The following is a 15,959-nucleotide window of genomic DNA, read 5'->3' on the forward strand; positions in this document are numbered from 1 at the left end:
CGTCGACAGGGGAACTACCGTTTAGAGTGTCGAGGGGAAAATAAATCACAGCACGTTCCACGAAAAATGCATGCGTCGCTCGGTCGCTCGGTTGCTACCGTGTATACCGTTACGTCGAACTCCAAAACACACCGTGCTCACACACCCCGTTCATACGCGACCGATTCGGCACAAACAACAACCCCCCGTTTTATGGGCGATCGAGAGCGATTCACACCATTCACAACCGCGAAGGACATTCACACTGTTCGACTGTTGCCCGTTGCAGGTGAAAGATGTTTAGTCAACGGCGCACGGGAGAGCTTTCACTTAACGCACAGCGGGCCGGATTGTTAGTGGCATGACCAAACTAACACGGGGAAGGGTGGCCCACAACAGCAACAACACACACCGAACGGTATATTCCGTTCGATCCCGTCCTCCCTCTCTTTCTCGTGCGCTCTCGTTCTTCGCACAGTCCGGGTGGGTGTTCAGGCAGGCGTGTGATGCTGATGCACAATTCACAGTACGGTTACACACCTGTGCTCAAGCCCGAAGGTGTGTGTGCGAGAAAGAGAAGCACAAGAAGCAGGCAACAATGAACACGGTATATCGAAAGGAAGGAGGGTTGCATAAAAGCTGGGAAAGCACGTATCTGCCAGTTATGTTGACGGGAGGCTGTTTGCTGTATTTATGACACACACACACACATACAACACCCAAAAATACAAAAGACTTTAACGCATAGAAAAGCGACGAACCCGCTTTGACCAAAATGGGACGCAAGCTTCTTAGGAAGCTAAACGATCCGGCAATCCAGCATATGATTCGGTGTCGGCGATTTCGTACGCTTCACACGTACGGCCTATCGAAGAAAAATATGGGTCAACTTTTGTGGAAAAACCCCCCTCCCCACAAATGCAACGTTTCTGCCGTACCACACCCCCTTGTGTCTACTGTGTCCTGGCAGTGTGGCAGGGAGGATGCTGGGTGCCTAAACTTATGTCGCGATACACACTACACATAGGCGAGAGTACGGGGTGTTGCGATTTGTTGCACCGAAGACGAAGAGCCATGTAATTGTGTTTCGATTTTGTTTTTCTTTTTTTTAGTAAGTCAGTTCATTCAGCAGAGGGTGAAGAATACAATAAAAAAACACACTCCCCCTCCGCCCCACATAATAAGTTTATAATGGTGAGTTTAAGCTTCAAAAGCGTATGAAGTAGAGTTGGGCACAATACAAGATGAGAAAAAATGACCAGGCCGTATACCTTATAAACTATCCATATTAACTAAACCACTTACAGCTATGTGGAAGAGGGACAATGATAACTAACACTCAGAGTTAAAGCCGAGATGTTATCGTAAACATTAGCTATTACGAGACCTCATAACTCAGTACACTTTGAACCAGTTCCGAAGGTAGGTTCGTTCGGAGCCAGTTGGAATTGTCCGGAACCGTAAGAACCGTTTGGAATTTTCAGAAACATTTGGTATCTTTCGGAACCATCGGACTCCTGGTCGCTGGGTATGGCATCAAACATTTTCATTCACTTTCTTTCTGTTCCAGACGTGTCCGACGCTTCCAGACGAATCTAACGGTTTCGATGATAGTAACTGTTCTAAATGATTTCAACGGTTCCAGGCGATTCAAACGGTTCCAGAGGATTTCGACGGTTTCATAAGATACCGACATTGCCAACGGTTCTAGAGAAATCCCACGGCTCCTACGAATCCAACTGTTCCTGACGCCACACAGTCTAGACGAATCCGATGGTCCCCGAAGATTCCAACTGTTCCGATGGTTCCAAATGGTTAGGACGATGCCAATTGTTCCCACGAATTTTACTGAACCAGACAATTTCAACAGTTTCGGATTGTACCAGCGATTCCATTCTTTTGAAATCGGATCGGGGTTCGCACTACTCCGGAATGGACCGGAATAATGGGTGCGCTCGCTCGCTCGTTCGCTCGCATCGCTAGTTTGAAGTATGCATGGTTTGCATGTATGCTGCATTTGTGAGTTGAAAGCATTTTGTGTTTGTGAAAGTATTTTTTTAATACATTTCTCTACTAACCTCTATAATCACATTTTCTGAGTTTTGAATAAGTTCCAATTGCATAACACATTAAATAGCATTGATCTTCAGTGAATAATACTGAAGATCAAAATGCTTTGATTCATTCTTGAAAGTAAAGCTGAATCAACTTAAAAAGTAAAACAAATGTAAAGGTATAGTAAAATCAAATTTTCTTCCTCGGAGAAGCAATTACCAACGGCCATTTCAAATATTCCAAATCACACGTAGCAGCTGTCAAATCATACTCCACCAAATGTACACAAACGATTATTTACATCCGTGTTCATGAAATGCAAATTCACAACCACATGCAGAAAAATCTTTGGATTTCCCCCGATCGTGAACCAGATCACAGAAAACATTGCTTAATTAATCAATAATTAATCACCATTCAATCGGTTCATTCCTTTACATCGTCTTTCCTGCGTTTTTGTCCACCTTTTATCCCAAGAGCTCATCTCATCTGTGAGCAGAATCAATGTGATTCATTGCTTTCGCAACCAATAGCAGCACAATTGGTACTTCGCGTACAACGATATTTGTAGCCAACAGTCGGCGTACTTGTGTCGTATAGTGCGACGCTGTCAAAAAACCGATTGTGGCCACAGGTGACAGAACCCTGTTGCGCCTGTGACAGCTCGCGGTACGGTTTGCCAATTTTATCAACCAACTAGAAGCACGCAAGGTTTTTCTGTTGTCGGTCGGTTTCGGGTTGGCTGCTGTGTGTATATCACTGCACCACCGCTGCTACTCCTCACACCACGGTAACAAGATGCCGCGGAAAAACAAACCAATTATAAAGCTCAAGCTCGGGGACGGTGACACCGGTGGCGGTAGTACGGTGCCGGACAGTGCCGAAGGTGCGACACCGCGCAACCTGGATAAGCGCGGTACGCTGACGGTAGGCGAGCGATCGTTCGTCGTCGAGGCGGATCACCTGCGCAAACTGGCCGACCTCGGCAGGGGTGCGTACGGCATTGTGGAGAAGATGCTGCACCAACCGTCCGGCACGGTGATGGCGGTGAAGCGCATTACCGTCACGAGCGGTATGGGTGCGGGTGGTGGCCCCGGGGGCGGTGTTCAGTCGCAAGAGCAGAAGCGTCTGCTGATGGATCTAGATGTGTCAATGCGGGCGAGTGATTGTCGGCATACCGTCCAGTTTTACGGTGCACTGTTCCGCGAGGGAGATGTATGGATCTGTATGGAGGTGATGGACACGAGCGTGGACAAGTTCTATCCGGTGGTGTATAAACGTCCCGGTCGAACCATCCCGGAGCGCATACTCGGCCGGATTGCGCTGGCTATCGTGCGTGCCCTGCACTACCTGCACACGGAGCTGCGCGTTATCCATCGGGACGTGAAGCCCTCGAATGTGCTCATGAACCGACGGGGCGAGGTGAAGATGTGTGATTTCGGTATCTCTGGTAAGTTCAGCGTTTCCTACTGTAGACGGACTTTCCAATTTACTAACTGGTTGTGCTATGCCCTGCAGGCTATTTGGTGGATTCGGTGGCAAAAACAATCGATGCCGGTTGCAAACCGTACATGGCACCGGAACGTATCGATCCGGGATCCGGAAGCCGAACGGCCGGGTACGACATCAAGTCGGACGTATGGTCGCTCGGCATCACGATGGTGGAGATAGCGACCGGACGCTTCCCGTACGCAACCTGGCGGACGCCGTTCGAGCAACTGAAGCAGGTTGTTAAGGACGATCCGCCCCGGCTGCCAAAGTCGGCTGCCCCGGACTCGGAAGAGTTCAGTGTTGAGTTTCATGCGTTCACCACCAGCTGCCTGCAGAAGAAGTACCAGCAGAGGGGCAATTACGAACAGTTGCTGGCGATGGAGTTTCTGCAACGGTATGGTGCCGGTGACGAGCAGGCCGACACCAGTGATATGGCGGAGTACGTGTGTGCGATACTGGACGAGCGGGACGGTGTGCCGGCGGCCGGTGACGGTGCTGGCGAGACGGCGGATTGACTAGAGTGTAAATAACGCATGTTTGATTGTTTATTATTATTATATTTTTTTTTTTGAAACTATGAGTAAAAGATAGGGAAACAGCAGTGTAAAAAACGGTACACACCTACAAGCAAGTAAAAAAAAAGATAACAAAACAATGTGAAAAACAATAACAAAAAAATATATAAGTATGTAACAAAGCGTGTGCGCGCGCGTTGGGTTAGTTTACACGCTCGATCAAAGCAGCGCGCCAATAACGGAAAGTATGTTTTTTTATTGTTACTTAATTTAAAGAAAGATCACAAATACATAAAACCCTTTTAATAACATTAACAATTAAATTTGTTGCCAACCGGGCAACGATAAACTCCACATCGAGAGCGACAGAGAGCATAAGAAGGGTTTGATGTAAAATTACAGCCCAATAGTTTTGAGAGGGCAATCGAAGGGCACGAGGCGACTCAAAACAAAGCGATTAAATGGAAAATTATGTATTTCCCCTTTTTCGTTAGCCCTTTTTTAAACATATACACATTTGTGCCACACCGCGGCTGGAATTGTTGATATGTGAGTCACTCAAGTCGTACACTTGTGTGTTTGCCGTTTGACAGGGTTTGCAATACGCTGGATTCTCTGGTCGTACCGAGGAATTATCGCGCGGAATAAAAGAAGAGTACGAAGCAGGGTTTTGCAATGCGCGAGTTGCTTTGACTTTTCTCATTATCTCTGTCTCTCTTGTTTCTTCTCGTCAACGGCGCTACAGTTGCATAATTGAGATAAGCGCGATGATATGCTGGAAGATCACAGATGTAACTGACCTGCAGCTGTCAGCGCTGTAGGAAGGTTTTTTTTTTATCTCGCGCGCTCTTGCACCTCGTTCTTGTTTGCCTAGAAAAGTGGCTCCATTCAAATAGATTACAGGGTGTTGCAGCTAGGTTTCAACGACATGTGAGCTAATGTAACCGTACAACATTCGCAAAATAGTAGGCAAAAATTATAACCTTCAGTTTTCTTTTTTCATTTACCTCCCCTCCGTTATTTATTAGGAACAGGGTTGACTGGGTTTTGTGAGCAACTTGTTTTTTAGGGAAGACGAAAACGGGCGCTTTCGCACTGGTGAAACGCTCGAACAGTTCGGTTTGCGTACACTTTCGCTTGATCGTGCCGTTGCGTTTTGCGTTTGTACCCGTTCGAATTGGTGGGCTGGTGTAAGATAAAAACCATTTACACCACTGTCCGGTGCACCATGCCACTGAGAGAGGGAGAGGGAGAAGAGGGAGTATATGCATATAGGGAAATCTCCATTTTACTTTGTTGCAATAACGTTCGGCTGGTGGCAGATTTTTTGAGTGCATTTTAAAGACAGTACGAAAGAAGGAGAAAAAATTATCGAATTGAACAGAATGTTACTTTTTAATTATTATGGATATGTGTCAATCATGTCCTATTATGATGGATTGGGAACATAATTAAACGAGATCAAGAACGAATTTCCGATTGTCAGTGTCATTCACACTCAACTGTATGATAAGAGATAATAAGGTTACAATATTAATCTTACTGCTCCGTAAACTCCAAACCCAGCTTCCTCTGATATGAAAGAACCCTTCTTCTCTGCTTATTCTCACTCTCTCTCTCTCTGTCTTTCACACACCCATACACACACTTTCCAATGACGCCGAAACGATCTCGATAATCCGGTCGGTGGTAGTACTCGCATCCTGGGCCGCTGGTAGTGGTGATGCGGCGAGTGCTTTACTCACAATTGAGCGATATGAAAGTGATGCGTGCAGCTGTCCAGTATATGGGCGGGCTTTGCTCTTCGCGCTCCGCATACATGCCCGGCGTTGTTTTCGGGACTGTGCCCCCTGCTCAATCGCAATCTGCCCAGCGTCGATCGCGGACGTGGCGTAAACCGTTCCTGTGCTGTGTGCTTTCTCGTGCCTTTTGTGCGTTGTGTGTATTGTTTTGTTTTGCTGCTGTAATTGATCGTGCGGAACGATGGTGGAACGAAACCTGGTGAATGTGCTGCTGCTGGGCGGCGGCTTCATGCTGATCTTTACCTCGTTTCAAACGCTTGGCAATATTGAGGTAGGTAATTGGAACCTTTCCCACCACCGGGCTCGTGTTTCGGAATGCGGAAGACATGCGATGAAGCTTTCCGATTCCACCGAAAAAAAGGTGTCCAACGATCATTGGCGTACGGGACGGTTGTAACAGTTGCTCATCGTTGAAGCCATGCAACGATTCTGACATTTCCGGGAGGATCATAGCAATGGTGAAGATATTGTTTTATAAGTCTTAGAACAATACCCCTCCCAAAAGTTAAATTCCTCAGAAGTTGGACTTTCAAATTCAAAACGATATCTGCCGTCCAGCACTTTCACAGACCATCAAATACTTCAAGTATTCTGATTTCAAGATATTAGTCATGAGCGCGATGTATGTTGAATTTAATTGATTTCCTGCCTCATAATTGATTTAAAAGCTCGTTTCGACGTAAAGGAAAATGCATATATTCACTGTAGGTGACGGGAAACTGAAGAAAGCCTCAACGAAAGCAAAGTGTGAGTATGAAATATTGAAATCGGTTACGTTACCGATTAAGCAATCCATTTCTCTTCACTTTAGCGTGTTCGCGAGTGCTCGAATGTAATTGCTCAAGAAGCTTGGAATCCCAAAATGTAATGGGCTGATGTCCCACTTTGGACGCGGCTATCAGTTGTTTGCTGCTCGATATCAGCTGCACACTCGAATACGTCCGATGGTCAAATCTAGGGATTTAAGGGAAGCATTTTCTTGATCAGCATGGATTGGTGATCGGATGATTATTGAACTATTGAACACAGATAAGTCGATTAGTGTCAATCGATAAGGCGTAACCTTTAGACCGTATTAGATCTTCCAAAGACCCTGGTGTTATTGTACTAAAGCTCAGAATCTAACGATTTAAGTCTTTTGTTAGGCAAGAACCTTATTACTAGAGAGCTCGCTTGAAGGACAACTTCCACTTCTTAACATTCTTTTACCTGCGTCGGAACAAACAACATCGAGCGAAACCTTTCTACCCACGCCTACTGTCGTGGTTGGCTTTTGCCCGTCTCGTCAACAGGGTGGTGAACTGGTTTGGGCAAAGAAATTGGAATCAAGGCCTGGCAACGATTTCAAGGACACCGGCATCCGGCAATTCCAGTAACATTCCGGCTCCCTTACCCATACCTGAAGCAGCCCCACCCCTTCTTTGTGAAGGGGAGAGGTAATTCTTTGACTTGCAACAAAACGATAATAACATTTATCACTAGATATTCAGTATATCGAGCTAAAATGCATTAATCTGCCGGCTCCCTTCCCCATACCTGGAGTAGCGATGCAGTAGTAGTTATAACATTATTAGGGGTTTTGGACATCAGAAGTCTCTTTCTCCTCTTTGTGGAGAAGAGCGGTGATTCTTTGACTTGTCTTGTATAAACCACATTGGTAACGAGATACTCAATGTATCGAGATGCACTAATCTTCAAGATCCCTGCCTTGGCCGTACGTTAATGTCAATTAATGTTGCAATCAGGCAAACAAGTTGGTGCAATGTGGGACCCCATTATTAATATTGTTACATGATTTGTTTATGTCTTTCTTTCCCTTTCTTTGATTCGCTCCTCCCCTTCTTCCTCCTCAAAACTGGCCAGGTTGTTATACGCATGAGGGGGTGTTCTTGGATTCCCCACGTTTTGAGGTCATGGCTGAGCGGCTTAACGCATCTTGATGTTTTTTTTAAGACCTCAGAGCTCAGACCCACCCCATCAATATGCAAACAACAGTCATGGCATGAACAGTGTGGGCAGTATGAGTATCATCAGCTTATTCAGTGCAACACTACCTCCAATTCCTTCCCCTTTTACTTCGTTTCCAAAATACGTCGACGGTCAAGGTCGTGGCGGATTGATTAATCCGCTAGACACCGGACGACCTTCGCATTTGGAATTGGGTCGTTTGTATATTTTTTTTAATAATTTCAAATTTATATAGAAACCATGCGAAGCATATAGGAAATACAAAGGCAGAATTTCGCCAACCATGCTCCAACACACGTCTCAACGAAATATGGGATCTTCTATGAAATTATAACCAATCGCACTATGTACTTGTCCTCCGTTCCAGCAAACCATCATCGACAGCATCAAGAAAGACGTCCCCTCCTTCAATGGTGACGGATACACGAGCCTGGCCATTATCTATGCTGCCCTCTCTTTATCAAACTGGGTCATGCCGTCAGTCCTGTCCGCCATCGGACCGCGGCTGGCGATGGCCATCGGTGCTATCACCTACTGGTAAGCATTTGCCAACCTCCGAACCAAGCACAGCACAGTAAAGCCAAACAAACAGCACCATCGCCACAATCAACTCAATCAATACGAACGCAATCAACGAACGAAACTAGCCGTTCTATTGGACTAAACCAGCCAACTTCATCCCGCGCATTGATACAATGTTCCAACTGCGCTTTTCATCTTTGATTAACTGTCCAAATCTGTCGATCTTCTTCTTCTTTATCGGCACAACAACCTCAGGTCTGCCATTTCTGGCTTTCTGTGACTTTATTTACCCGTAGTTGGATAGTGAGTCCTGCGCACGGGGGATTGGTCCAGATGGGATTTTTGGTCCGGTCCGTTCGTGTGAAGATCGGCGCCGCTACCATCATACAACCGGACCGCCCCATAAAAATATGGAGATCTACCGTATCGATTTTTCGTTAAGCAAAAGAAACTATTTGAGTGGCAGATTACTCACTCGAACAAGCCATTATACACTGAGTATCAATTAATGATTCATTCAACAAAGAATTCTTTGTTTTAGCAGGTAGACTTTGTATTACATCTCTTTGTACTGGAACATTACCTTCGCAGGCTAAACAAACTTTAATACTTACGTATTTACTTTCACTGAGTGTCTTTTTTCACCACCTCTTCCAACAGTCTCTTCATGGCGAGTTTCTTCGTACCGCACGTCGTCCTACTGTATGGGTGCAGCGTGGTACTGGGTGCCGGTGCCGCCTTGATCTGGACCGGGCAGGGCATGTACCTATCCCAGTGCAGTACCGGTGAAACGATTTCGCGCAATTCCGGCATTTTCTGGGCGATGCTGCAGATGAGGTTCGTCTAGAGACCGTTTAGCAACATTGCCAAATCAACATCTAATCGATCAATCCTTCCATATATTCTTCCCCAGCATGTTCTTCGGGAACCTGTTGGTGTTCTTCACATTCCAGGGCAAGACGCATATCGATGAGACGACGCGTAGTATTGTGTTTGCGGTGCTCATCGCGGTAGCAATCATTGGTTTGGTGCTCCTGACCTGCCTGCGCCGTCCTTCGGCGAATGTAGGAGATCTGCCGGTGGAACTGAACACTGAGGTTCGTCCGCGACAGGCGTTCCTGAATGCGATTCGTCTATTCCAAACGCCACGCATGATACTGCTAAGCATTACGTTCGTGTACACGGGTAAAGATGGCACCGGTCACAGAATTGGTCAAACTACCTCATATACTTATGTGTATATCATCTACCACAGGGCTGTCGCTATCCTTCTTCAGCGGTGTTTACGGTTCGAGTATCGGTTTCACGAACGCAATCGGCACCTCGGCCAAACAGTACGTTGGCCTGAACGGCGTGTTCATTGGCGTCGGTGAGGTACTGGGTGGGGTAGCGTTTGGACTCCTCGGTACCCGCACTACCACCCGATGGGGTCGTGACCCGATCGTGATTGCCGGTGGCGTACTGCACATGGTTGCTTACTTCCTAATTTATCTTAATCTACCGAATAGTGCACCGTTTGGCAACACGGACGCACTCTCCTACATTCATCCACCAAGTGCCATTATCGCTATGTGTTGCTCGTTCCTGCTCGGTCTCGGTGACGCTTGCTTCAATACCCAGTGTTACTCGATGCTGGGCGGTGTATTCAAGAACCAACCGGCCGAAGCGTTCTCCATCTTTAAGTTTACACAGGTGCGTATTGACTAAAAATCGTAAAAGATCTAAATTACGCGTTATTTTCTCTCTTTTTATCATGTAGAAATTACAAATAAAAAGAGTTGAATGGTGTGGGTTCGTCGCTTACATAGCGATATTCATTTCTTGTTTCGTTTTTCTTTCTCCTTCTTTCTAATCTAGTCGGTGGCTGCTGCGGCCAGCTTCGTGTACTCCTCTTACTGCGGCCTGCACGTACAGCTGGTGATACTGGTCTTGCTAGGCATCATCGGAACGGTCACGTTCTGCCTGGTGGAGTTCGCTGTTAAGCGTGAACGACCCACGTTGGAGCGAGATTACGAGAAGTAAGTAAACTGCGGCGATTGTTGTGATTTCAAGACAGGCAAAACCTTACCTGCTAACCGCCGATGAATGCTGCCGGTGGTCCATCGTGTTGGGAAAATGGTGTATCTTCTTGCCGAACCGCCCATTCGCCGGTACGATTCCACCGAAGTATACTGGACTGTCCGCTGTTTTCAAACAGAAAGCGAAAGCGAAAAACGGAAAAAAGATGTGTTAACAGCAGTGAAAGTATTTGCAATTAATTAGTGTACAGAACCGTAGTAGCCCTTAAGTTATTTCCCATAAGAAGGTGTAACATTATCCGTTAAAATGAGTAAGTTTTTTAATGTTACGATATTCTTTAAAAAATGTTACTTTCAAATTGTTTTTTTTTTCGTATTTTAATTCCTAATGTTTTATCCGTTAACAATCGTTATTGTTTTAAAAGGTTATTAAAGAAAACGTTTAAGCAAATGTTAAAATTCCAAATTCAGGTTCAACCACAGTAAGATAAATTTTCGCATTCCGTGTGTTCCTAAGAATTGTTAGCATAAATAGTTTTAGCTTGAACTCTCTGTTTTACCTAAGGCAGCGGGAAGAATTGCACCATCGCAGGTCGTTAGCACCGTCCCCACCACACAAAACGCCACCAATCCAATGATGACGGCGTAGCCGGACGATGCCTTGAATGGAGAAAAGAGAAGCAAACATTAGTAAAAAAAAAAATCTAATACAATGCTGCGCCCAATAACAGTAAGCATTATTTTGAGAAGCATCGAACTGATCGTCGTTTAAAATAAAATGGCGAAGCATCGCCGAGTATCGAATGTGCGATGACCTTGCCCTGTTGCTCGCTAGGGTCATTGGTGTGCGGAATGTATTAAACAAAGCACCCATGATTCATACGTGTGGAATCCGGTGTGATGTGTTAAAGGCGACAACAGAACCGATAGAACGCGGTCAAAAGATCAGCACGTGCCAATTAGCGTCACGTTTAGCTTAACATTAACTTCATTATCTGCGATAAAAAGATGTTAAAATGTTGACTTGCTTTCAATAAAGTTTGAAACACACCAAATAATGTATTGATTATTTAGCCTTAGGACTACTTCTTAAGTTTGTATAGACTGCTGCGTTTTCTAGACGAATCTGGCCTTTCTGAACAATGAATTTGGATTGGATCGAATATTCTTAAACTGTTAATCACCGTTAAAATATTTGTAAGTTTGGAAAGGCCAAGTGGAAAAGCGCGTATAGATTAATCAACAAACACTTCCGCATTCCCATGTTGAATTGTAAAAGCATACAGGCTTTACATTGCACAATCTAAACTGAAAACCTTGTGCGTAGTTTTAAACACCCGTTACGTTTCAACACTTTTAAGCAAAACTTCTTTAATCAATATCATAACAGTGTTGCCCGAACTATAATGCTTACCTTGCGCCTGTTCCGATTGGCCAACCACGATACGTTGAGTAGCACCATTCCGAAGAGCGCCTGAGGAGAGCCTTGTTAAGCCTGGTGGGTATGTTGTTCCCGTATCCGTGGTACGCGAATAAATGATTGTGTCGTTCGGTACGGTTTACCTGTGAAGCCTTAACGCAGCTCACCATCATATCCGCATAGCTTTCCGCGTGTCCGCAGCATCTCACACCGACCGCGCCGAAGGTCATTATATATTCTTCTTCTCTGAATCAGCTCGCTTGGGATGGTTTGCGGAACAGGTGGGGATTAAGTTTTTTTTCCCTCCAAGTGTTCTTTCGTCTCATCGTTGAACGTCTCATGATTGACGTTCATGACCTCTGGTTCGGTAAGGCACAGGTCCAAGCCTCGTGTAATGAGTCGCACAATACGCAACATTAGCTATTCAGTTATGGAAATTTCGGTGTGTGTGTGTGTCTATATATATGTATATATTTTATACATGTAAATAGCCCGGACGAAAACGTGTGTCATGCAGTCGGATAGCATTTAGTAATGAACCAATCGCATCCAACACGCGCGTCTCGTTAGACATAATAGAGTTAAACGTATGCTGTACACAGGACATCATTCTATACGGATTCTAACCGATTCCTGCATAAGCATGAGATTAGACGATAGCTAAAATAAATTAATTCCTTCACATCACACGATCTGACACATTCCACGAGGTTTGGTCTTGCATCCGTGTTCGTAGCACATGCATCACGAAGGATGATGACGTTTACGTTTTGCTTCTAGGGTGATGTGCCACGTCTTCCCACACGCTACTTCTGCTAGCATTTTTCCGTTTGTTCTGCTCGTGCTTCTGTCCGTCGTCGCAGTATCCGGTTGCATCGTTCGCAGCTTTTGTCTTTCCGCCAGCAAGCCTCATGGTAGCAGGCACCGCACTCTTCACACCGAATCACGCGTGGCTGCCAAGGAAACAGCTCGCACAGCTCCTTCCGCGTAGTGCCGATGCACTTTTCACACACAAAGCCACGCCCGAGACAAAGCTAAGAACAAAAAGCAGTCAGACTACGTATTAAGGCACCATCTTTGGGAATTATCAGATCAAGTTTGATATTTTGACTGGTACGATTTAATCAAATTATTTTGGAAGCTAAGCAATATCTCTGTAGTTCTATTTGCTATTCTATAATAAAAACTCCAAAAAGTATTAAAACACAATCCAGCCTTTCAATATCGTCTATAAATAAATTTTCCAAAAAAAGCCCTTTGGTAGTTCTAGTGTTAGCGCAGATGTTGTTACCTCGCACGTTAAAATGTGACGTTCGCAGCGCGCCACAATCGAGTGGAGCAGTCGCAATAGTGCGCCACTCTTAACAGCGAGAAAGTCCGCCATCGACCACATGTCAAAGTCGGAGATATAGTATTCAGGCACTTCCTGGAAGACACGGCGTGAGCTGGACAATCGAAGTAATTATTTAGTTTTTTTTTATCAAAATCATACCAGCAGCTCTTTACAAACCTGTTCGAATGGCGGCAGTTCATGATGAAGTCCTTGGCGTACTTTACGTTTGCGCGAGCCTGCCGTACCATGCGTAGACTCTTCACGTTACTGTACAGTTCGGGATAGAGATGATTTACACGATACAGAGGTGTGCTCCAGATATCACCCAACACCCGGTACGCAAATACGCTAACGGGAAGCACGGTAAAGTCCCACCTGAGGGGATAATGAAATGATAACAAAAAAAAACTCATCATTTGTTCTAGTGCTGGGTGAATATGATTCAGATTCATGAATTTGAATGTTTCTTTGAACTGAATGGATGAATTTTATTCTCCACTCTGAAGATGCATTTATGAGGATCCATGATGATTTATGAATCTTTGAGCATTCATGGATGTTCGAGGAATTATCATCATCATTTTAAGAGACGACTCTTGTTTTCAGTGACTCTGCATTGTAGATTCATATTAACGACTCTGTGCAAAAGATTTATTGAGCACAACTGAAATTTGGTCCTAAAATACAAAACTAATTCACACACTTACCGCTGTATGACGCGTGCCGGTATAATGGCCATCTGGTTTTTGTGACAGCCGGAGCAGTTATATTTCCCTGTGTAGTGGCAATATCGATAGCGGCTCAAATATGTCGGATTTACCTTAATGCCACACCCCTCACATCGGTTACTTTGCCGAATGATTTGTGCGCGACGTCTGCAGGTTTAACAACAAAAAAAAAGGACGGTAATTTGTTATCGAACACACGCAACATGAAATTCAATTCTCGTTCACTTACTCTAGCGGTGGTGGTTGGTAGGTGAATATGACCTGTGGCCGGGGTGGAGCCCACTCTTGCGTACCACGTATAAGCGTACCCGTGTCGTGTGGGTGATGTGACGATTCATCTGGATCTATTACGCCTCCGCTCGGCACCGGCAGCAGCTTCTGTGGTGCGTCCTGTTCCGACACCAGCCAAAGAAAATCACACGCCGATGGAAGCTGCTTATCTTGAAATTTCCCCAGCAGACTTATCGCTATCTCTTCCGCCGAGTACGTTCGCTCGTCGTAGATGCTTTCCTTTGCCTCTATCGCCTCGCAGCTTTCATCTAACGGATCCGTATCAGATTGGTTTGCCGTAAGTGTACCTTTCCGTGTACTGCCGCTAGCGGCCGGAACTGTAACACTTCCTTCGCTAGGCATCTCCCAATCAAGATTCGACAGACTGCTCGGTGTGCGATTCAAAAAGCTTTTCCACTTGAGCAACTCAAAGGTCGAAATAAGCGCTTCGGCCAGCTTAAAGTGGGCGTTCTCTTTGTCTAGATCATTGTTATTGCGCGAAAAGTAAACGGCCTTCAGGATAGGTATGCAACCCTGCTCCGGATGTATTCGTTCTAGCGGGGAATCGGTCCAGAACCGACACTGACCATCGAACGGTTCTAACTCGTTAAAGTGCTTCCGCAACCGACGCCCTTTCTGCGGTACGAGATCATCCAAGAAACTCATCTGGACGGATCGGGATTTGGTCGGCGGTGTCGCCTGATACTCCCCATACTCTATCGGACCCGTAGGGGGCGTTGTTGATGGGGCGGATGTTGGATTGATGCAGTCGTAATAGTTGAACGGTGGAATGCGCTTGCTGCTGCTGCTGCTGCTATTACTGCTGCTGTTACAGCGATGTATCACAAAGGCCATCTCTGACTCATGGTCCACTAGGTTCGGAGCGCTCGGGAACCGACGGCTCGCCAACGTACCAACCTCTCTCGTACCACTACCCGCAAGGTTGTCTGTGCTATGGGACCGTTTGTCTAATGCTACTCCCGCTCTGCCGTGCTGAAGATCGCTCATGATAGTTGTGCGCGTTGATGATTCCTTTGACCACTCACTCACCATTGTTTGTCCATGATTTGCAGGTCGATTTTAGGTTGCTAAATCGTCATTGTTGCTGCCAAATTGAAGCACAATGCGTATATATGGGCAGTCGTGTGCGTGTGGTTTCTCCTTCGCTCGGTACAACTTGTTTGTCAACACATCGGTATGGAATGCGCGATGGAAGCTCACGCGTCAAAGCACCCATTCTCCGCGTGGCCAAGATGGCTACAGACGATATGTACGTAAACCTCATTTTCGTGCGTAAAATTTACATGGGAAAAACATTGCGGAGAAAAGAGAAATCTTTTATTATATTTGATAAAGCTACAGGATATGTATAACTATATTAAGGAATTCGCATCATTTTTCTCCAAACATTATTATGCTTCGATTTTCTCCTAACATAATTATTTACCTTGCGGGAGCTTTTGACTGTGCAAATGTCGGATGGCCATATTTCCAATCATAATACCTCAAATATGAATTTATTTATTATTGGTTCAATACTCAGTATGCTAATTCTGCTCAAATTGTGGTAATTCCATGAGAAACAGTTGAATATTTAACTGTTGAAGCTGTTGGAAATCCTCATTCGTTGCTGTTTGAGCTAGACTGTCAAACAATTGACAATGCACCAGCCTTCTAGATTGACGATTAAAAACAGTTTGACATTTGGACTCCTCGCATCAGATTCTGCGAACGAAAATAGTGTAGAACGAATCGGGCAAAAAATAGTTGAAAACGCATCCGCATCGCGTAAGAAAAGAGAAGTTTCGAGTGCGAAGAACATTGCTGTGCTTTTGAGCTGTTCCTGGGTTTGATTGTA

The 15,959-nt window shown here is 45.3% G+C and overlaps 3 protein-coding genes across 3 annotated transcripts; 2 read left to right on the top strand and 1 right to left on the bottom strand.

Annotated features, from left to right (window-relative positions):
• Nucleotides 1-2,832: 2,832 nt before the first annotated feature.
• On the top strand, nt 2,833-4,040 carry LOC128714478 (dual specificity mitogen-activated protein kinase kinase 6). The gene is made up of 2 exons (XM_053809355.1): nt 2,833-3,484; nt 3,553-4,040. Exons 1-2 carry the CDS (start codon nt 2,833-2,835, stop codon nt 4,038-4,040), a joined length of 1,140 nt encoding a protein of 379 aa, XP_053665330.1.
• A 1,983-nt stretch (nt 4,041-6,023) lies between these two features.
• Nucleotides 6,024-10,354, top strand: LOC128708227 (UNC93-like protein MFSD11). Its single transcript, XM_053803190.1, has 6 exons — nt 6,024-6,113; nt 8,178-8,347; nt 8,993-9,169; nt 9,246-9,517; nt 9,588-10,024; nt 10,190-10,354. Exons 1-6 carry the CDS (start codon nt 6,024-6,026, stop codon nt 10,352-10,354), a joined length of 1,311 nt encoding a protein of 436 aa, XP_053659165.1.
• Nucleotides 10,355-12,585: 2,231 nt separating this feature from the next.
• Nucleotides 12,586-15,154, bottom strand: LOC128708988 (run domain Beclin-1-interacting and cysteine-rich domain-containing protein). Its single transcript, XM_053803974.1, has 5 exons — nt 14,061-15,154; nt 13,811-13,978; nt 13,281-13,478; nt 13,062-13,215; nt 12,586-12,804 (listed from the first exon to the last, which is right to left on the bottom strand). Exons 1-5 carry the CDS (start codon nt 15,152-15,154, stop codon nt 12,586-12,588), a joined length of 1,833 nt encoding a protein of 610 aa, XP_053659949.1.
• Nucleotides 15,155-15,959: the final 805 nt, after the last annotated feature.

Source organism: Anopheles marshallii, chromosome X, assembly GCF_943734725.1.
Source record: "Anopheles marshallii chromosome X, idAnoMarsDA_429_01, whole genome shotgun sequence".
NCBI lineage: Eukaryota > Metazoa > Arthropoda > Insecta > Diptera > Culicidae > Anopheles > Anopheles marshallii.